The following is a 24109-nucleotide window of genomic DNA, read 5'->3' as shown; positions in this document are numbered from 1 at the left end:
CCAAACTTGAAAGCGATGATGAGCAGCGTACGCACGGTCGAATCTAAAACCATCATATTATAAGTAGGATAAATTACCTCCAAATAGTTCTCATTGTCGTCCATTCTGTTGTGTTGCTTGGTATTTCGTTCTTCTTCCTGGTTGAATACCGTTGAGCGCCGGCCGTCCGTCGAGACCGATGATGCTAATTTGTCTATCCTTCGTCGGGTATTAATTTTCAATTTTTTCTGATTCTTGCCATTTGTTGTTTCCTTACTCCGGTGGATCGATTGATGATAGTCGGTTATTTGTAATGATGCGAAGATGCTCTCAGAAACCAACCAATCATCAAACGCAATCACCTCCGCTAGATGAACAGACAGGGAAGAAGTGTGCAGCGATGCATTGAAACTGATCTTCCGCGGAGCTTCCGTTTAGTGACGCATGTCCGATCGGAACGGGCAATATGAATTCGGTGCTTACGGTGATTAGTTTAGAGCGAAGCGATCAACCCATTTTTGATGGTGCGGATGGTTTCATTATTTCACTCGTGCTCACATCCCCGGCAACATTCACTGGGTTCAAACTTAAATTAGTTATTCAACGTGAACTGAAATTGTTTCCATAGTTTGGTCACCGGAGAATACTTTTACGATTACGATTTTTTCGTTGCTTTTGTTTAGCTGCTGCCGTTAAAACTCTCTCTTCTGGATAAACCACTGATTGTTCACATTTTCAATACGTTTCTGTTTCCATACACGTGTGCACTCATTAAATAACGATGAAATTGACAACTGTTGACCTATACCTGGTAATGGATAAAAAGGCCCCCGAACTGGGGTTTGGGCTGTTTTCAAACTGTTTCACAAATGCTGAGCTATGTCGAATTATTGGTTTTATGGTTATTTTGGGAGAAACCTGAACGAACAACAGGTATGATGTCTGCTGAATAATAGCCCAGGAGATACGGATTACGTCTACTGGGGGCAATGAGACATAACTCGAGAGTTCAGGTAAATGAAAGTACATATTGAGATTGATGGGATGGTTCGATGCTTATTGCTTTCGAAACATGTATGTGGTTAAGAATATTTTTCAATTTGATGAACAAATGACAATCTTCTTATTTTTCTTCTTATATATAAAAATCAATTCTAGCATGATTTTTGAAAACGTCGTGGGTCCAAATGCGGGACTTTCTTCCATTATGCTATCTTTTACTAATATCGAAGCTAGTTTTGCATTTATTGCAATATTTCCACCTCAGCACGCTAGACAAAGCTACTTTCTTCAGATCTCTGTTAAAAAAATCCGATGTAAATGTTAGTATGTCTTCGTAATAATCAAAAGAGAAAGTAAACAAAGAGAGCCTCTCTTTTGGACATACGAGGTTTTCAAAAATAACACGAGATTTGGTCCGTGTTCGTGTCCGCATAACTTGAAAACGGTTGGGTGAATTTTAATTATTCCATCTGCAAATCTGTGCATTATAATCTCCGATGTGTTTATTGAATATTGTTTCATATTAAAATCACAAGTAAAATTATGAAAATCGTAGAAAAACCAAAAGTATGATTTATATTGGAATTCGTCATAGGCAGAGTTCACAACGCACATTCTCGCCTACTATGCCGGGTCAGCAACTAGAAAATGATATTTTTTTTCTCTGAAAACCCAGATTAATCCAGCTAGCTGTGATTGTGCTTTTCTCGTTTATCATAGCAGGTAATAAGTAAAATATTAAATTAATATAAATTTATTTGCATTAGCTTATCCACATTACCACTTATCCGGAATTGAACACTTTTTTTACATTTTATGTAAAATAACTTCATAACTTAAAGGCAGAACATACACAAAGTGAGACACATTGGTTAATTTGTAACTTTTTACCACAGACAAACAGACATAACACATTGAACATTTACTCATCAAATTCATCGTCGTTCAAACACTAACGACATCTGTGGATTTCAGTTAGTTGGGCAAATCACGAACCAGATGGCGGTAGTGAGCAAACGTCAAACTCGAGCACGCCACGAGTGATCGATTGGCCAACTAATGACTATTTGAATTGACCAGTAATTCAATGAACGATGGAAATTTGACAAGTGTTATGTCTGTTTGTCTGTGTTTTTACCGTATGGGTGCTAAACTAAATTTCGTCTGGAACTAGCTAAGAGTGAAATTTAACAGTGGCAAAATTTCATCACACTAATTCAAGTGGTTATCGCGCGATGGCGATCCGCAAAAAAAATATATTCGTTGTCGATTATACTCTGATTGATAGTTCGGATTCAAGGAGACCCTGACGAACAACAGTCACGTTTTCTGAAACGTACTGGACTGGTTTTTCCCGAATCTGTGCTTTTCTGCGTTAAAGTGATGTTCATTCGCATTGTACAACTCGACGAACTATAGAGCAGAAGCCGCAAAAGGAAAATTTAAAAGCCAAAACAATCAAATTTTTTGTCATCTAGTGATGAGCTAGTCGTGGATAAGAAGGCCTACTGATCACTAAAACATGAACTGCAAAATCAGGCAATATGATCAGATTGCAAAAAAATAAAATAAAAAATTGAAAAGTATATATTTATCCCGAGTTGAAATTTATCTAAAGTGACAGGATTTTATGCGTGATGTGAAGGATAAAATTCTAAAAAAATATTGGAGATCCTCCTTCGTAGGTCCATTGTAGCATGGTTGGGGAAAGCATAAGTCTAGTGTACTGAGGGTAGTGGGACCAAACCCGTTCAATTATTGTTTTGAATGAATTCTTCCACATGCTACGCATATGCATATTGAGTTTTCAATCCCTGTAATTAATGTCCATGTCGGGTGGTCAATACCCGGAAAATAGGCAATTAACTTCGATTTTAATGAAAATATTTTCAAGATGGAATATTGCATTAGGCTGCAACAACTCGTTGAACACACAAACGCTTAAATTTATTATTGCACACATCAATAAAGTACATAATAAAACTAAATTGCATTACATCAATGTTTAGTTTCGAATCGAATTCAGTCACGTCACCGTTCCACTACAGTATCCGTTACTTAACATCCAGCAAGCATTGGTAACGCGTTCTCCCTTTTTTTCCCACACTGCAGCAGATCACACCTGTTGCCCAATAATTGCCCTCTTCAGAGCAATTTCCCTGGCCCAGCATAAAATTCCGCCGAGCATTCACATTCTTCTTCTCCGGTTAAGTCGGTTCCCAACCACCGACAACCACCAAGGCAGGGGAGATGACCTTTCCTCTTTTCACTGAAATCACTTTCACTCTCGCTCGACAGCGATTTTCTTCGTTCACTTCCTCTTTCGTTGATGATTCGTACAGGTAAATGCCTCTCTCCGTCATCTACACGGAGTGCGCAAACAAGTTTCACTATACCTCTTCGCGATGTAACCACAAACCCCTTCCCCTTCCACAATGTTTCCTTCGCCAGAGAGGTCTCTGTATGCTAGAGGCATGTATTATCTAGAAGGTACATCACCCGATTCCTCGATCGTGGTCGACGAGGATCAGCAACCCCGCGGTATTCCTTCGACGTGGAAAATCGATTGGCTCGCGAATCGACGGGAAGTTTCCCTGAAAATTATTGCACTCACGCGAAAGCTTCAAACGCGGACACTGGCCAAAGACGATCCGGTCCAGTGCACGGTTCACTCCGGTCTGGCACAATGCGGTGCTCCGTGGGTCCGCTCGAGTTGCGTCAGGCATTTCCAATCGTTGGGTTGTGCGGTTCGAGAGAGTGAGTGAGTTTTGAGTTTGTTCGTGCATTCAATATTGAATGAACTCAGTGAAGCGAATGAATCGTAGCATAAGCTTTGCGCAGTAAACATCATCATGCAAGTAACCATTGATTATAGTTTTCAGGAGAACCATGAAACATCAACAACACGGTATAGGAACTAACCTAACACACTGCAACAGAGGTTAACAACGTTTTTATTACTTAAAGAAATATAAAGAATTTTGTTAAATTTGGGGATTGTCGATCATTCCTGAAGATAAAATTGAAAACTAATGTAAAACTAATAACTCTCTGTGTGTGAATTGAATAATGAAATTCCATTAGGATACAGCCTAAAATTATGGAGAATACAGAGGTTGTTAATTGTTCGTTAATAACATACGTCACATGTCCGATGTTAGACTGAGTCATGTAGCTAAACAAAAACCATTATCATCTAATTCTTCTTACTGGCATTACATCCCCACACACTGGGACAGAGCCGCCTCGCAGCTTAGTGTTCATTCAGCACTTCCACAGTTATTAACTGCGAGGTTTTTAAGCCAAGTACCATTTTTGCATTCGTATATCATGAGGCTAACACGATGATACTTTTATGCCCAGGGAAGTCGAGACAATTTCCAATCCGAAAATTGCCTAGACTGGCACCGGGAATCGAACCCAGCCACCCTCAACATGGTATTGCTTTGTAGCCGCGCGTCTTACCGCAAGGCTAAGGAGGGCCCCATCTAATTATGAATGTTAATATTTTCAATGTTTTTTTTTTCTTTCCAATGAGCCATTTAAGGTTCTTCGATAACTCAGTTTTATAATTTAATATACGGTTTCCTCTAAGCCATTGTGAACCCCTGCACCCACAAACTGCAAACAGCTCGGACACTTCGTGAGTAGGTAGTTGAGTTTCTTTACGCGTAGCCGCTTTTTTTCGACTTACTACTTTCATGCCGCTACATAGGACGTCGTCATGATGATATTTGATTCGTTTCGTAACTTGATTTACATTGTTGTAGTCCGACCAAAGTTAACTGGTTCGGATTCAGATCTCTCCGAATAGATCGGCGATGGTCTTTGTGTGCGGTGTAAAACTGGGCCAGGATGTGCATTAGCCTTTGTTTTTTTCTTTTTCGAATGTGACTTAATCGAGCGTGATGTTGGTATTTTTTGATTTTCAGCTTTCCTAAGGTGTTTAATAAATCAAACCACTTTGATCAGTGATTTGTACTACATAAAATGTTATCGAAGCTTTTATGCGAAGTTCTCGAACGGGAAGCTGATGGGTTACAAAAAATCGTCATACTTCAAATCACTACACGTGGCGTATTAGTGATGAACTTTATTAAATTTAAAAATCACGTTAATAAAGATTAAAAAAATTCACGTGGCGTCCAACCCACAGGTTCCGAAGGGTTCGCAAATACCACATCCGTCAGTCTGCGTGACTTCATGCACGAATCATTGATTTTTGAGGTACAAACGATGGAAGATTCCTCCAATAGCTGATGTAATTGACCCTTCCCGTCTCGTTTTATTGTTTCAGTCGATTCTTTGGCTTATTTAAGGTCAACTTTCCCAAAGAACCCATATTTATTGAAGCCTCTGAATATTTTTAAAACCGAAAACGAACATCGAAATGTGTTGTTTTTCTAAAGATTGGCCCGATTTTGAATGAACATCGGGTGATTTTTTCAGGCCGGTTCACACGTGCACTGCCGTGAATCGCATATTTGTCCCATATGAATAGGAAATCCAGCAAAGATGGGACAGATATGCGATTCACGACAGTGCAGCACTTTTTCGGTTTTTGTTTTCGATTTTAAAAATAGAGGTTTCAAAAAATGTGGGTTCTTTGGGAAAGTTGATCTTAAATAAGCCAAAGAATCGATTGAGCGAATAAAAATTGTTGACGGGAAAGGGCTTATTAGTCTATCTCAGGGCTTGTAGCGAATTGAGGGGTGAATAATAGTGACGACTTAAGTGACTAAAATAATAAAAACCCAGATTAATCCACCTAGCGGAGATGATGCCTTTCTCGATTCAATCGTTTGGTTTCGCCTTACTGTGGTACAATCGACGGTTTCGTGAATTCAGGATGGTAAAAATTCAAATTATTAAATCTCATGAGCGATGCGAATCATGCGCGAGGCAAATCCCATCAGTATCATGGCCCAGGGAATCGCTCATGATTTGACTCGCGATTTGCATCATTGCATAATTCATACGTTTTTCTTTTATTCTTTGTTGAATGCATTAAACTACCGTTTCTTTGCTTAAAGTTATGGATTATGAATCCATATGTAAACATAAAATACGTCTCAAGATGGGTTTTGAAGACTTTTGGAGCGAAATCATTTCTCGGTGAGTGATGCGATTCTACTCGAAATTCAAGCGCGTTTGGCAGAATGAAAGTCGTGAGATTTATATCACACTAGAGACTAGACCAGGCCTGCCCAACCTTTTCAAGGCACGGGCCATTTTTCAAATTGACCACTTGCTGGCGGGCCAGGAAATATTCGGTACATATTTTTTAAACATTTTCAAAATAACCAAAGTTAAATACATTTTTTCGGAATGAGATTTAGTTTTACAGAACGGCTATTTTTTTTAAAGGAAACACTAAACACAATAAAATTGCGTTTAGGCAATCTTTTCTCTGTGTTTTTTTTTCTTTTTCTTCTTAAGTAACAGGACATTGAATTGTTGACTTCTTTACAATACTCGATGCATATTGATTTCACAATCGGTGATCGAATTTCACAAGCAGATAATGAAGATCAGCAATTACTTTTTACCTCTTTAATTCTTGATAAGAGTTGTTCACACAGATATGTACTTCTGGAGAGAGAAATTATCTTACAAGAGAACTGTCTTAATGAAATTTGAATTTGAGCTTGTTGTTGCATTCGAGGTCAATTATCTTCATTTGGAACATTCCAGGTGCATTTGCATCAGTAAACGGTGTAGAGAAACAGTGTTCTCAAACATTAGCGAAGAAGCTTGCACGCAAAAAAAGCGTTCATGAATTCGTGAACTAACGAGTTCACGGTGTATTTTTAGGGAACAACAGTCAAGGATTCTGCAATACAGTCACGTTTTCTGGAACGCTCTGGAAATCGTGACTGGTGTTCCCGAATCCATGAATTAAATCACGGTGTGTTTTTGCTTATTCACGAATTGGGGAACACTTTTTTTTGCGTGTAAAAAGCAATGTCGAAAGGCTTCTAGATTACCAGCATATTCAACAGATTTGCAGGAACTGATATCTACCGGATTAAGGTAGATTAGTATTGATTTTCAACAATCAATTGTCCCAAATTGTTTCTATTTTGTTTCAATAGTTTGCATGTTGGATAATAAAAGTTCAACATATTGATCCCTGACTTGCAACTTAATGTTCAATTCATTGAGATGTTTAGTGTTTAGGCCAAGCCATTCAGGATCATGGAACTTAGGCATTGGTTTTGCTTTGTCTTGTAAATGTAATGTGATTTTTTGCGCTCTTAAGCAAGGTATCACGGTTTAGCCAACGTACTAACGCAACAAATCTCCATATTCTGTTTCTATTTCCATCCACATATTATTCTGAATAAGTGGTGGTTGAGTTTCTTCGCGTAGGTAAAATTGATTTTCTTAATAACGAGCGACGCTACATCACGATTAGTAATAGTTTTTGTACATAGATCCTTTTCCGTGAAAAATGCAAAAATGATTAACAATTGAATAAAAAACACAATAAACAAATTGCTTTAATTTCCAAGTGTCACAACGCCAGTGTTCTTTCCTGTCGGTGCCGAACCTCTATCAGTTGTTAGGCCTTCAGTTTTCAAAGATGAATTCAAGCTCCTCCATACAGGTCTTAACAGCTTTCCCCAGGTCGATACCGGTAGTCGTTTTCTTCATTGGGATCAAGACTGCTAATTTCTCTGTGATAAATATGTAGATGATCATAAATTCCCCTTATTCAGACAGTTATATGTACCTTGTTTTTTACATTAAGTATTTTCATCGATTACGAGCAGGTATACCGAGCAGGTCTATAGAATCAGAAGCAGGTTTTTCACGTAAAGTAGTTTTCGATCCTTCTGTGAGAACTGTAACTCTCAACCCGTAACGCTGGGTAGACACCTTTACATGGTGTGTTACGGGGTAAGATCTACCACGGTTACATTGCCAGCTACAGGCAAATCCTGACCCAACGAATACCTTCCTTATTATCCAACTCCGTGGTATTTATGAGGGTGTCGCTAAGTCGGTGGCCTCTCGTTAAGTAAGTACCACATCAACACTTCCTTCCTCTCCCTAGTTACGGTGAAGATGGGCGTGGCCAGGAGTAGTAATCCTCATGCTTTTGTTATTTTTGTTTAAGACTGGAATCAATGACCACTCCCCTTCTTGATTTCTGATAGCATTCTAGATAAGGATCTCAAAAGTAAAACATGAGTATCACTAGTGTCCAATCTACGAATTACACCGTAACAATGCTAATGCTAATGCTTCTGTGAGAACTGTAACTCTTCATCGTGCTTTACGACAAACTAATGTAACTGAAGCCGAAAGCCGATTTCCTAACAAGCTCTCTATCCTGGATAGGTTTCATCCGTAATGCCAAAATTGTATTAGCAGCAAAACTGGCCCGAGCTGCATTGTTCGACTCCGTGCTTGCGCAGATTTTTATCTTTTAATCAGTAATTTTAAGTATTTATTAATAAATAATGAGAAGGAGCTTCTCATGCCAGATAGAAAAGCTTGCGGGTCGGTTATGAAGTATTTTTTTCTCAAACGCCGGGGGCCACAAAAAAATGAGCAACGGGCCGCATCCGGCCCCCGGGCCGTACGTTGGGCAGTCCTGGACTAGACGAACCTGTCCGATCTTGCTCTGGTTGTTTTTTCTTCGTCCAAAGTGTCAATTGTTTAGTCGTCGCCCTCTAGATCGATTTCAGTTCGAGCTAGATGGTTTTCTTCAGAACTAATGAAAACGTAGTATTTTTACATTTGTTCAACTTTCCCAGCAAAATGTTCTATCTTTTCATACATATAAACACAATTCGTCCAAGACGAATCGATAAGTGAGGAAATCTTGCAAATCGGTCCATCCATTCTCGAGTTATAATGCCTCAAAGGAAATGCAAACTCATTTTTATATAAGAAAATTATTTTGAGCTTTTTAGTGGAATGTTATCACCTGTCATAAGACGAGTTTATACAATCCCATTGAATTCCACCACTTAATTGTATCTTGACACAAGATACAATTAAGTGGTGGAATTCAATGGGATTGTATAAACTCGTCTTATGACAGGTCATTTTTATATATAGAAGATAGAAGAATAAGAAGAAAAAGAAGAAGAATAATAATAAGAAGAAAAAGGAAAGCTTTAGATCACAAATATTGCATTTCGTTCGCTTTTAAATCCACTTCTATAAAGCATTGTTCATGCCTGCCGTATCCGAACGGAACTATCAAATCTATACTTTACAAATCTATCATGAACATGTACGTCTAAGTTTGGAAGATAATATTAGCATTTCCATAAAATCTCTAAAAATAGAAAAATTCATGGATATGAATGATGAACTATTTACTATTGAAAATTGGCCGGATTGGACTTAGAAATTATGGCTAAAATACTATTTATTGTAAAAATAGCGTGCAAAAAAGTCTAGCTCAGAAGTTAAGGCCAAAATATTAATTTCAAAATTACAATTCAAAATCACCTTTTTGACACTTAGGCTCATCCGACTTCAGCAGAAATTTCTTCGAGAATTTTGCAGAATGATTTGCGTAACCTCCAGTGAAAATTAGTTCTCCAATTCTTGTGACAAGTTAATCTAGGAGTTCATGCAGGAAACTCCGCCAAGTGACATGTTTTCCGCGGAATTTTTTGGAAGCAATTTTTGTGTTGTTGTTTACTTGAATTTCAGCTAAAATCTTCTTCTTCTTCTTCATTGGCATCACATTCCCACACTGGGACATTGCCGCCTCGCAGCTTAGTGTTCATTAAGCACTTCCACAGTTATTAACTGCGAGGTTTCTTAGCCAAGCTACTATTTCTGCATTCGTATATCATGAGGCTAACACGATGATACTTTTATGCCCAGGGAAGTCGAGACAATTTTGTAATCCGAAAATTGTCTGGACCGGCACCGGGAATCGAACCCAGCCACCCTCAGCATGATCTTGCTTGCATCTTACCGCACGACTAAGGAGGGCCCCAGCTAAAATCTACGATCTGCAAAAAATCCTTCAGAAATTCATCATTCATTACAGATATTCCTGCGGTTAATCCTTCGGGGAATTTCGCGGAAATTGTCCTGGAAATGTTTGCAGAAATTCAACTGCTCTTGGAACTGCTGCAGAAGTCGCTCCAAAATTGTTTGCGGATTTTTTCCGACAACATCTATGAAAATTGCTCCAGGTATTCAAATAGATTCTTCGAAACTACTTGCGGGAAATTTACGGAGACTAGATGTAAAAATGCCTTCATTAATGACGTTAAATTCGTTAAATTCAAGGCGCAATTTTTGAGATTTTTTTGCATAAATTCTTGTCATCATCATCAAAGTCCATGTAACAAAGTTCAGATTGATTTGGTTGCAGCAACTCCAATGTGACTGGATTTTGTAGCATATGAGTCACAGAGACTGATATGTGACAAGTGTGCTACTCGAGAGGAATTTCTGAGGAAATCGCAACATGAATTCTTTCGAACATTTCTCAGGAAATTTCTGCAAAAAATCTTCCGGCAATATATTGGGAAGCTCCTCTATGAATTCCTGTGGATATCGCTCCGGCAATTCCTGCAGACATTCTTTGGTGAATTCATGTGGGCAACTTTCACGGAGATCTTTCGTAAATTCGAGGCGGCATTCCTGCAGATTTCTTACAGCTATTCCTGCGGTCAGCGCTTCAAGAATTTCCGCGGAAATCCCTCCAAAAATTATATATAATTTTTCGGATTTTCAATGCTGCAGAAATCCTCTTTTTTTATTTATTAAATTCTTGTAAAAAATCCTTGCGAGGGTTCGTAATTATTCTGGTGAGTATTCCTGCTGAAAAAAAATATTGTAGTTTTCCAAAAATATCTCAAAAAAAAACTCCTAAAATTACTGCGACTTTTTTCAGATCACTTCTTAATGTTTGAACGAATTTCTACGAAAGCACTTATTAAAATGAGGCATCTGCATAAAATCAAGGAACATTTTTGTGTTTTCAATTGTTGTTTAAGCCTTTATTCGTTCTAGATGAATGCTATGAAAGCAATATAGAATGTTCAACACTATATGAGAATCCATGACAAAAAAAAACCTGACAAAAAAATCGGGCTATGAGGTTTATCGTAAAAGGAATATCTCGGAATCACGAGATAAAAAAACGGGTGTTCACTATTCATGTGCGTCAACAGACATGTTTTGAATAGACCTATGCGCCGCCGGTGGTTTTACTCGCGCCGCCGCCGCCGACGATTTTGGGTCGGCGCGCCGCTGATCATAATTTTGCCACGCCGATGACTAATTGCAATAAAAAAAATCAATTAACTTAAGTCGAGTCGAGTCAATCACGAGACACTGAAAACGGCCTAAGAGCATCATTATCGGTCGCGAGCATTTTAATCACCCGCGCAGCGCTTTCATTTTAGTTTCGTCACTCGTTTCCGTATCGGCTCTCAATTTGGTTGCTGTATTCCGTACCGGTGACGTTTGACAGTTGATAGTTCAAGACAAAATTTTCAAAACGACTTATCTGCTTTTGTAAACAAAGATTCAAACGACGATTTGACGAATCTGATAGCTCTTCCACGCAAACCAACACCATCAACAGGTAGCGGAAGCCTTCCCCTGCCTATTGCTGGTGTTGGTTTGCGTGGGAAAGCTATCAGATTCGTCTAATCGTCGTTTGAATTTTTGTTTACAAAAGCAGATAAGTCGTTTTGAAAATTTTGTCTTGAGTTCATCAAATAGCAGCGCTCTTATTGCGCTACTAAATTTGGTCACCTGTCAGTCGCGCTACTGTTATAGCAGCGCGTTTAGTAGCGACCGGTAAAGTGTCAAGTAATGATACTGGGCTGCCAAATGGCTCAAACTCACCACCGGTAATCTTGCTGTAATACTTGATGACGAAATACGTATCTGTGAAGAAATACAGCGTGGTGGAGTTAATTGGAATAGTACTAAACTAGTCTTATGGCAGTTCATAAAAGTTGTTAAGGTGGATCTCGTCAAAATTCAATTTCAAATCTACCTCAAGCGATGGTGTCTCTAAGTCGGTGAAGTGACATACATTGTCTGCTAATTAATAGGTTGGTTGATTAGTTTGAGAGTTTGAACTTTATTTAGTATACTAATACATAAATTGTTAAACTGATCTTTGGAATGCGTTAAGCCAAGGCTTCATTCAGTCGGGCGCCTAAACTTGTAGGTGACTCGCAAAATGAGTTTGTTGTGGTTAGGCTTTTGTGGGGCCTGGATGCATGACCAAAGCGTTCCCATTCTTAAAGGATCTGGGAACGATATCCATAAGGACTACAGGATATCCATAAGGACTACATTCAAAATATGCCTAAGGAATTTCTTCAGAATTTCTTCCAGCAATTCCTTCAAAGCATTCTCCGGGAATTCTTCCGGAACTTACTGCAGGATTTTCTTCGAAAATGCCTTCATCTTTTCATCTTCCCGAAAGTCTTTTAGTGTTTGCGTTTTATTTTTGGATTTTTTTTTTCGTAAATTCTATAAGTAACTACATCGCAAACAACTTCATTTTCAATAAATTTCAAAGGATTTCCTGGAAGATCTCCCGAAAAAAAAATCTGAGAAAATCTCGGAGGTTTTTTGAATAATGTTTTAAAGAAGTCCCTGGAGGAATATCCGAAGGTTTTTAGGTTAGGTTAGTTTCTTCAAGAATTCCTTTGGAATTTTTCCCAGTAATTATTCGCAATTTCCTCCAGAGATTTCTTTGAAGATTCGTCCAGGATTCCCTAGGAAATTGCCTCAAAAAGTTCTACAAAAACTCCTTCTTCGGAAATTCTTTCCTTCAAGTACTCCTTTGTTTAAAAGAACCTTAGGAAATTCGTTAAGTTTCGTTCTTTTGGAAATTCCTTTGAAAATTTCGTAGGAAATTGCTTTAGGAATTGCTTCATAAAATCCTTCAGGAATTCTTTCGTAATTCCCTTAGAAATTCTTTCGGATCTTCCGAAAATCATTCGCAAATTTCGACAGAAAATATTTTAGAATTCCTCTAAAAATTCCTTCAGAATTTCATTCACAGATTCCATCGGAAATATGTTTAGTCTTTGAAAGTTTGCTTTGGAATTTCTTCGGAAATTAATACGGAGGATTATTTTAAGAATTCCTTCGAATTTTTCTTTAGAAAAAAAAAACGTTGGATTTTTTTTTAGAAATTCCCCTAGTTCCTTAGCAAGTTTTTTAACAACCTATCCTCAAATTCCCATAGGAATTCCTTCAGATCTACCTTAAACAGTTCCTTGAGAATTTCTATGGGTAATCCTTTGAAAATTCTTTGGTAACTTTGGTAACATATTATTCGGCAACTCGGCCGTACGAAAACCATTCTTTTGTTAAATATCTTGGCTGTGCATATGCACAGCACATGTTTCGAAATGGACAAGATATTTAGGAAGTAGTTCTTGGGCAATTTCCCAAATGTTTCTTTCTAAAATTACGTAACGTTAAATTTGGTAATTTTGAACCCCCACCCTCCCCCTCGTAACGCTTTTTGTATGGAAGTTTTTTTTTGTATGGATCGTAACACTCGGCTTGACCCCCTCCCTCCCCATTCAATGTTACGTAATTTGTGTAAGGCCCCCAATAATTCCGTCACAACATGCTCCATTTATTTTGATTTTTTCTTTTTTTGATTTTGATTAATTCAAAGAAATTTCTGCGGTAATTCCTTCGGTTCCCTAATGTGAACTATTTTTGAAGTCGGCGCTAACGAGCAAAATTATATAATTCCTATAAGTGTCTGCGTGCCCAAACCTTTGTTCCTTATGATGAATAAACGAGTCTACATTTAGCAAGCAAACAAGCTAGTTTGGTTTTGTATTTCTTCGGTATGATTTGTGGGAAGTCAGTTGTGGGATCAATAGTGAAGTTGGCCAAGTTCGGACGAAATATTTTACACTAACTTCTTTCGAAAAATTCTTCGAAAATTTTGCCAGAAATGGCTTTATAAACTCTCTTCGTTATTCCCTCGGAGAATCCTTTCTAAACCCCTTCGAAGATTTTTTCAACAATTTCTTCGGAAATTTGTTTAAGGAATTCTTTCGAAAACTATTTCAATCCCTAATAAATTTCCGAATTAATCCCGGAAGGATATTTTATGGTTTTACCTGTGGTTATACTAAAGGAATTTCCCAACGAGAACCTTAATGGTTTTTGAAAAAATGCCTATATGAGTTTCCGCAGAATTTCTTATGGGGTTTTACAAAGGTAGAAATTCCTGTGTAGTGTGTATGAAACTTAGAAAAAAATCGTAGTTTCCTCCGGAAATGCCTTCAATTTGGTTGGTCATCGTGCCCCTGTCTTACTCAGCCGAGCTCATTTAAGTTATGTTGATCATCTATTGAGATTTGTGCATACAAGAACGCGATGTGGGGAGTAAAATGTCCATTGTGGTTGTCATTAGTGGATTCCATCGTGAATGTCCTTCCAAGTTCTAAGGGTCACAGCAGGTGAACGAAGTAGCACTGCAAATTCTCTAAATATACTAGATATGCAGCCGCTCAAACCATGCCCAATTGTATATGTAACTCAAAGAAAAATAGTTAGTTTTTTTTTCTGAAATTTAACTATATTGAGAAGTAAATCGACAGAAGTTTACCAAAATCCTGAATTGGAAAAACTTTTGTAAAAAATATTAATAAATTAGTCCTATGACACCGAAGTCTAATTCTTAATACTGCTCAAGGGTTACGAAAAGTGAAGCAGGATTCGTTGTTAAATTTTGATTAATCAAAATCAGAGAATAATAAAATAGTTTTAATTTAAATAACATTTTGAGATCAGGTACTTATTAGTGTCGCTGGTAATTTACTATGGAATGTGCTGTTTGATGATCGGCAAAAATAGAATATTACAATTTTATTCCTCGATTTGTATACGGGCGGTTTGTACCGTGCGAATCAAAACCGCGTGAATTCAAAAATCCGCGTCAAAATCAATTTTTTTTAGCCATCGATTTTTTCATACACGCCGGTTCACGCCGTCGCCGCCGCCGATAAAAGCCAACGGCGCGCTGCCGTGACGCCGCCGCCGCCAGGGCAAAAGTGACCACTACGCCGCCGCCGCCGATTATATGACCGGCGCACAGGTTTGAATGCGTCATGTCTCAGAATGGTTAAAAAATAACAAGTGGCTTCCCTCTCATCATTTGTTTAATGAAAGCTCAAAAGTTCAATAATGATATCGCATTCAATAAGGGATTCCAAATATCAGAAAAATAATATGAGCAATTGACTTAAAAAAATTGTTCTCAACAATATTTGCTAACGAAAATAAAGCCCATCTAGATAGACATAAATCTAATTTTCAAATAAACGTACTTAGGCCTAGAATTTTATTTGTTGAATTAAACTAAATCAACGCTAAATCAGTGCGGTTTTCTTACATAGTTATGTAAATCCGCGAAAATCGCAAAAAAAAAAATCAGATGATGATGACGACGATTATTTTAACAACATCGATGGCACTGACGAATCAGATGACGAAGTGTACAACAAAATTTGGCAAACAAAATTTTGGTTCAATTTTTATGCGATTCGAATCACTGTTATTATCAGCCGAACTGCAAACTGCACCAGATACGCTTGCCGTTGCAGAATGATGTTATATTTGAATGACATTCTACCAAGGCATCAATAATGATTACTTTGTATCAACATTTTGTAATTAGTGTACGGCCCCTAAGTAACTATAAAGAAATTCAACTTATATTTCGTCTCTTATAATTTTCCTTGAACATAGATCGATTTCACTCGATTGTTCTTATCTAAATCTAAATCCTCTACCGTTATCAAACAACGTTTAAGACCGGTACATTTACTGAGCCATGTTTAAAAACTGCCTAAACATAATTATAGAAAGAGGCAGAAAAAGACCATGGAAGTAGAAATCTTAACCGATAATTTAACGTGACGAATTTCCTGGAAATAAAACCTAGAAGAACTAAACTGCCGTAAATCTCATATCTGTCCCATCTTTGTTGGGTTTCATATTCATATGGGACAAATATGCGATTCACGGCAGTAAATGTAAGTAAAACAATAAGTAGGAAATATATTGTGGGAAGGATATATTTTAGGAAGTTTTTAGTGGTTGATTAAACGATTAAAAACTCAGAAGCCGTTTTTTCAATGAGCGCATACTTTATGGTTCTCCGGGCATTCAAAAGTTCGGTTTTGGAATGATGCTATAGCCTTCGCGTATACGAGTATACGAGAAAGGCAAAAACTAGTTCCAATACTCCTAAATTATTCTGTACTTGAGGTCAGCACTTCGCATTTTAACAAAATCAAATAAATATATAGCAGCAATATTTTATAAACGAGTCCTGCTAAGCAGACTTTCTAATTACAGTTCTATCTGCAGCAGCGTAATGTTTCTTTATTTATTATGTGTACCTCTCCTCCTCCCAAATACAATGCACCGAACTTTCGGTAGTCCTCGTGGGCCATTGTTGTTTTTCAGTCAAGAGTGGATTATTCCAAGATCTGTAGGTGAGGCGTGCTCCCAGATTTTTCAAGGAACTGGTGGAATGTGGTGATGATTAAAAATCAAAATGTCAAAACACATGGACGATTCGAATTATTCGAATCTCAAAACTCATGGACGGACAAAATAATCTTAAAAAAACCAATCCAAAATTCATTTTTAGAGTGAACAACGTACACCTTGGTGTATGAAAAAGGTAAAAAGTGGGCAAAATAAAGCCTTGGAATCTGGCCCGTTCATATAACAACAATCTTTTTCTAGCGAAATATGAAGCGCCCTACAAACCGTCAGCCCTGGACCCCTTCTGTCTTAAAGGGATCCCCCTTATAAGTGACACTCTTTAAATTCATGAACATAATTATCAAAAGTTAGAGTAGGGATGTGTCTCCGGTTGCCTAGTTGCATTTTTCACTAATAAATTTAGTAGTTATTATAATAAAGTTTGATTGTTTCATTCATCTTTTTATTATTCCTGATCGTGATTAAGTCCTTTTATATCCTGCTTTTCTAACTACATAGACACCCACATGTTGCTGTTGTTACACAATATGCGAATTCATCATTTTCGTAAAATTTTCAGCAATATCTAAAAAGTCAAAAAGATTTAGCAATAAAATGTACCCCGAAACACATGCTACGCGACTGGACAACTGCGATTGTCTATCGCATTGGTAAGGAAGCATCAATCGAATCTTGCATACAGCGATTGAGTTACATGCAAGAGCTTCAGTATGGTTTGAACATTTTTTAATAGATCCGCAATACGTATTTTTTTTTTGCGTTTTCAATATGGAATCCCACATTATTAGCTTGCCTAAAATGCGATCAAAAGTTACATAGAACTAATCGTAAAATTTCACAAATCCCACATTGCTTGTGTATTGATGTTGTGGTTAACATTTAGTTTTAACTCTAATATTGCAGACTGACCAAACCGAAAATTAAACTTTCATTACCATCGCCTTCGCTTTAAATATCGTACCTCCTATCATACTCCGTTACTAAGATCCGGGACCGAACACATACGCAAACGAACCTCACTGCCCGCTTTGCATTCGACCTCTCTTCTGGTGATCACATCGCATCGATCGTTGCAAACGTATAGATATCAGCTATTAACTAGCATATCCGGATTTGCGTCGGTCGTCTTGGAAAGCACCGGCACTCCATCGTCATGGTTCACCACGACGCTACACCGAACGGGACCCTTCTTTCGAATGTCTATCTTTTACTAATGACCGTTGCAAATGTCAATTATTGTTACTACAACCAAGCAACAATCGACGACACTTTTCATACCACCGCCGTAACACAACCGGACGGATTTGAAAGCAAAAGTGATTACTTGAAACTTAAAAGGTGCGCGGGTTCGTCGTCTACCTTTGCGTTCATGTCTCTCCGTTTCATTTTATGTAACAACAACGGCAGCGATTCTCGCTCCGGCTCAGGAAAGGGAAGTTCTCAGTTTGCACTGCAACGCTATGGGGCATGCAATAGCTGGAGCTAGCGAAATTGTAACAAGAGAATGCACAGACCACAGTGAACCTGAATAGGAGCACATAGGCTATTACGCACCTTTTATTTTTATTCCAAACAATCTGTAGAAAAGCACAATACTTCACGTTTGCTCTTTGGACGATGGGTAGAAAAAAGTTTATAAATTATTCAACAAATATCAACATTCCCGTGTAACAGGCAAATGCAACAGAATATAGATTTTATAATTGTTATTAACAATAGGTTAATGACTTTATTTGATATAGGTTTGCTTGAACATAATATTTCGCAATAAATTAATAACTGCTTGAATCATCTGATACTTTTACGAGCGTCTGACTGCTTTATAACTTCTTCCTACAATTAAATTGGAGATGTATGAGGATGTTTTATGGATTCTGGCGATATTTTTTAATTAACCTTGTTAATGCTGAAAAATGCAGGAATTTGGTCTGTTGTATTGATTGTATTGTAATTCCGGATAATAACGCTTGATATTATAGGGCCCTCCTTAGCCGTGCGGTAAAACGCGCGGCTACAAAGCAAGACCATGCTGAGGGTGGCTGGGTTCGATTCCCGGTGCCGGTCTAGGCAATTTTCGGATTGGAAATTGTCTCGACTTCCCTGGGCATAAAAGAATCATCGTGTTAGTCTCATGATATACGAATGCAAAAATGGTAACTTGGCTTAGAAACCTCGCAGTTAACAACTGTGGAAGTGCTTAATGAACACTAAGCTGCGAGGCGGCTTTGTCCCAGTGTGGGGATGTAATGCCAGTAAGAAGAAGAAGAAGAATTATAGGGCATTGAACGAGCGAATATCTTACTTTCTCTTTCTTATGTTCGTGTTTGAGTGATAAAGCGGCAAGCCCGTTACGCTGGGATATGGATACTCATAAGTAGTGCGTAACGGTGTTTAACTTAATCTATAGATTTAAAAACACATTAATAAAGATTTAAAAAAAAAGCAGTGCGTAACGGTGTAAATCTGGTCATATCGCCAGGCTCGGTACAACACTGAAGCTGACAATATGACGTCCCTAATCCCGAATCCCAAGGTGTCAGGCGACCCGTGCCGAGGGGATGAATGGCCTGGGGGGTGAAACAATTAGCCAGGCAGTTAACGGAGCCTGTAATGCTGGGTAGACACATTTTCGTGATGCATTACGGAGTAAGGGGCCGTACACTAATTACGTAAGCAATTTTTCTGGGATTTTCAACCCTTTCTCTCCCCATGTAAGATTTTTCCCATATTAATATTTTTTTATTTATAAGAAAATGGAAGATATCCCCCTCGCCCCTAAGTGCTAACGTAATTAGTGTACGACCCCTAAGATCTACCACACTGTGCTCTAGTTCTTACTATTCTTGTTAATACTTATGAGTGATGGGCGGAAGAGTATGGAACAACTATAATTTGCTTTTAGATGAGCCATCTTTTGCACCTTTTGGATGGAGTCGATGGAGTAAATTATAAAAACGTAACTCAATCTTAAGCTGGTTTCGAAGCCGCCGACATGAATCTCCAAACTCCAGATCGCTGATTAATTAGGAAAGAAGCGGATACGAATTTGGTGGATCTGCTAAACCCTTTGACTGATTAGAACTCTGTGTAAAGGTGAGATTCAGAAATGCCAAACGCAATGAAATCAGATCTCTGTACAAAAACGAATTCGGAACTCATAAGAAGAAGCAAAAATATGTTTGAACTACAGTACCGATGCATGGTCAAAATCAGTATAATCCCACTTATTGTTGATGCCGAAACTGATTGATGGGGCGCGCATTTGAGAGTTGGTATGAGCCATTTCTCGAAGGGTATAAATAGCGGTACCTTAATCTAAAGAGGCCTTACATTAAGCTTGAGAAAATATCTGAATAAAAAACGACTACTTCATTTCTTCTCAATAGAAATGGAGCAGAAAGACATGCACTAAACAAATGACACGGGTATACTACAAAAGTTCAATGAAATGGACGCAGTGGTTCATCCTGAACAAAAAAAGGTATTCCTAAAGAAATTCTTGAAAGGTTTTCCATAGGTATTTTACAAAAAAATCTTAAAAAGGAATTCCTAAAAAGTTTTAGAATGAATTTCTGAAGAAATTCCAAAAAAATCCGTAGAGGAGTTCCCGAAGCAATACCCAAAGTAATTTCGGAACGAATTTCCGAAGAAATACCCAAATAAATTTTCAAGGGAATTATTAGTGGAAGTTCTGAATTAATTCATTAGGGAATTTTTAAATTTATTCTTAGAATTCCTTTTTCGAATTTTTTGAGCAATATGGAGGATGTAATGTATTTTTGCTGTGGAGATACAAGATATAGCTTTTAGGCTGTTCACCCTATCTGTGGCTGTAGCTAGCAATTCTTTACGCCGATTTCAAAATTCTTTACGCCGATTTACGCCGCCGCCGCCGGTGTAAAAATGGCCTTACGCCGCCACCGTTCACAAATATTTCGGCGCACAGGTCTATTCTGGAGTACTCAACAGGAACTTTCCGAGAATTTTCCAAACAATTTCTCATGAAAATTCTGAAATTTTCTCATGTAAATTTTCCGCTGGAATTCCAAACAATTTTCCATGAGAATTACAAAGAGCTGCAAAGTAGTTCCTGTGGAAAATTCCAAAATAATTTCCAATAATGAATATTTTGGAAAAACTTAAAGAATTTTTTGGAAAATATGCTCCCGCTGACGTCTTGAAAACATTAAAAAAAAACCTGATTAATCCACCTAGCGGCAGGGGCGTCTCGTGGACTTTTGCTACACCTGTTCTACCATGCTGATAAAAAAAAATTCATCAAGCTGAGTGGTTTCGCATGAAAGTTGGGCATTCAATCTAATATTACAACATTTTCTTTTACAACTTAACCAAATATTAGAAAAACAATTTAAATAGAAAAGATTTACAAAACAATAAATGACTTATTTTTCTCTTTTGTTACAAAAATGTTTTAAATTTAGATGCACTTAAAATTTTAGACTCGGAAATTGTCTAAAATCTAACTTGGTAACAGTTGGGCAATAACTGGATATTGCTCAGAATAGAGATCTTTCATATCGGCTCATTCCCAGGGAATCAATATTCGAGCAACGCCTAACAATATACCCTTTGTCGTCAACAGAGTTTGTTACTGACAAACGCACCTTGCAACAAGCCTTTGTCAGAATCCAAACACAATATGACAAGAATCATTTGACTTGCATGCTCTGATATTTCCGTGAATACGATGCTAATTTTGTAATCTTTGTTAGATTCTCGAATATTTCCATAAAAGCAGAAACTACGATAGCTTGAAACCGACATTAACTGTAGAGATAATGCAAAATAACGAGATGAAAAGTCAGCAACAAAATTGTCTTCTTTTTTGTTGCTGACAAAAATAATCGGATCTTTGTCATTATTATCTCCGACAAAAACAAAGCTTTGTCGTTGGTTCTCTTTTGTCGCTTGTTTCGCAAGCGCGTCCAAGAGAAATTGATACCCTGCTCATTCCGCCATTCAGGGTACACGGGTCCCATCGCCGCTAATATTTAAACTCTCACATATTTTTTTTTTTGCTATGAAAGAAATGTTATTAACCACTATTAGTATAATAATTATAATATATAATTAGTATATAATTATACAATTATTGTTTGATGCGACCCCAGATTGTGACGACCAATGAGTCACATTTAGAAGCTGAAATGTGTTCCAGATATTAATTTTTCAAATTTAGTGAAAACTATACCTTTTTCTCTATGTTGATTGATTTTGAGTATTCGTAAAAAAGCATTATTTAATGTTTCTTTTGAAAACGCAAACATTAATTTAATATTGTTCTTGATGCATTGCATATTCATCAGGAGAAAAAATCAGAAGGGTTATGTACAAGACACAACCGCCCAACGTAAACTACGTAAGGCAGTTTTGTTCATTGAGGATTGTAGTGCCATCATGCATGAATATTTTTAGAAAATTCATTTGATTACGTATGTCACTGGTTTCGAACAAAACTAGCGTATCTTAAGATATGAAAATTGTTGGATACGACAATTGTTTAAAAAATTTACTAAGAAAACCCTAATTTAGTCCTCAGTGGTAATGATGCCTTTCTTGGATCCGAATTGTCTACTTTTGGGTTTTGAAGCATTTGATGAAATAATTCAATAGAAGAAGCCCTAGGGAAGCATTCTCTTTTCCGTTTGCAACATTTATTATTCAGAAACATTCCAATCATAGGCATATCTTGTTTTTCGTGCATCACTAGAAATCATAAAATGTCAACCATGTACCAAAACCCAATTAATTTGGTTGTGATGCGCGCGAGTAGTAAACGTTGCGGACGGGAAAAGAGGGTGTGTGTGTTATTAGCATCTAACTCCCACTGTCTGGCAGTGTCACCAGTGTTGGTAAAATCTCAAAATCTCAAATCTCATCGGCGATTCAAACCATGCGTGAGACAAATCCCATCAGAATTATGGCCGAGAGATTTGCTCATGATTTGAATCGCAATTTGCACCATTGCATGATATTTACGTGTTATTTATTGAATGAATTGAATGCATTGAATTATCTATTTTTCGTCTAAAACAATGGCTAATAATTATATATAAACAAAACATACGTCTCGATTGCGTTTTGACGCTTTTTAGAACTAAATCATTTTTCGGTGAGTGAGCGAAGCAATGGGATGCTGGCCGAGAAACTCAAGCGCAATGCTTCTCCTACAGAATCGCAGGCGAGTTAGCTCGTGCATGAAACCTCGATGATTCAGATTTGAGTATGATTCTACCAACATTGAGTGTCATTATGGATAAAATATTCATGCAAACATTTTATTAATATCATTGCAAGACTTTTGAATCAGGGAGCAAGAAGGTGATAGCTCTATTGTATCTCATATAGCCCGTTGCAAGAACGTATGCGTTCCGAAGCTTTTGTCGTGTACAATAAGTACCGCATTATTGCACCCACGTATTATAAAAATATCTTAAGTGCATTCACACTTTCTGAATCAAAGTTAAATCCAAGATGAATACACCACTAGGTGTTCCAATCTGCCAAATTCACGATTCAGCCATCTTGGAGTTTAGTATGGGAGAGCCAGCCGGTTTGTTTATGTTTTGCACCGAAAATGAATTTTTCACCCCCGCCTTCTTCTTGTCAATAAACTTGGCAGATTGAAACACCTAGCTGTGTATTCATCTTGGTTAAATCCTTCTGATTCAGGCGCGCATTTAATTGGACAAAATATTATTAGGCCGATATAAATATTTTTTTTAAATATGTCCCCCCCCCCCCTTCGAATTGTTTTGCTCAAAATTAACAACTTGAGGGGCAACAAAAAAAATTTCCGGTAAATTTTGAGAACTTTCAAAACATTCTTTAACAAATCCGAGGAGCTTTTTTTTCCATTTTAATATTTATTTTTTACTAGCAGACCCGTCGAACTTTGCTTCGCCTAAAATTGATTTATTCTCTGATTAATTCTCGAGTTATGCAGAAATTTTTGGTTCATTTGTAAGGGAGCCCACCTTTCCAGAAGGGGGAGGCGTTGCAAACCACCACAGAAACATATCTTCTCTTCCAAAACCTCCAAACGCCAGATTTGTTTCCATTTGCTTGATCTCGAGTTATGATGAAATTGGTGTTTCATTTGTATAGGAGCCAGGTTTCAAAGAGGAGAGGTCTCTAACCATCTTAAGAACCTTCCCCGGCCCCAAAAACCTCTGCATTCAAATTTTCATGCCGCTCGATTCAGTAGAAGAAGAAGAAGATTACCTCCTCCCCCTTGACTTTGCGGAGACCATAATTTTTAATAAATATGTGTAACGGCCTTATTAGTTTTCAGTTTGCAAAAAATGCATTTTCCAAAGTCGTTTTTTAATATAAATTGATTGCATTACTAGCAAGGGCATTGGCATTGATAACAATTGATCGTCTCATGCCTGCACAAACATGCCCCTTTCTGGATCACTTTTTATACACCATGCACTACATTACGCATTTTGTTACATTTGTTTCTACCGCGGTCACTGGTCCGGCTCCATTGCATTGTTCTACTTTTTGTGCGAAACACCGCACAAAAAGAAGAGTCCAAACGCCAACCGCACTGAACGGCGACGGCCGAAACGAGAATCTTGCGGACAAGAAAAGAGGA

General features: G+C 37.7%; 1 protein-coding gene across 5 annotated transcripts in view; it reads right to left on the bottom strand.

The window, feature by feature from the left end:
• LOC134224958 (zinc finger and BTB domain-containing protein 24-like) overlaps positions 1–24109 on the bottom strand; it is a 79553-nt gene that overhangs the window by 41616 nt on the left and 13828 nt on the right. The window contains exons 1-2 of one of the 5 annotated variants that reach the window (XM_062704643.1): positions 3481–3666; positions 78–814 (exon numbers count right to left, since the gene is read on the bottom strand). The exons of 2 other annotated variants lie outside the window; for them this stretch is intronic. In XM_062704643.1, coding sequence (XP_062560627.1) covers positions 78–104 — 27 coding nt within the window. In that variant the 5' untranslated portion in view covers positions 105–814; positions 3481–3666. Of the gene's footprint in view, positions 1–77; positions 815–3480; positions 3667–24109 lie in introns of those variants that run through there. 2 more of the 5 variants (XM_062704644.1, XM_062704645.1) reach the window with 2 other exon arrangements.

This window comes from Armigeres subalbatus, chromosome 3 (genome assembly GCF_024139115.2).
Source record: "Armigeres subalbatus isolate Guangzhou_Male chromosome 3, GZ_Asu_2, whole genome shotgun sequence".
Taxonomy (NCBI): Eukaryota; Metazoa; Arthropoda; class Insecta; order Diptera; family Culicidae; genus Armigeres; species Armigeres subalbatus.
This window is presented reverse-complemented; position numbering and strand designations above follow the sequence as displayed.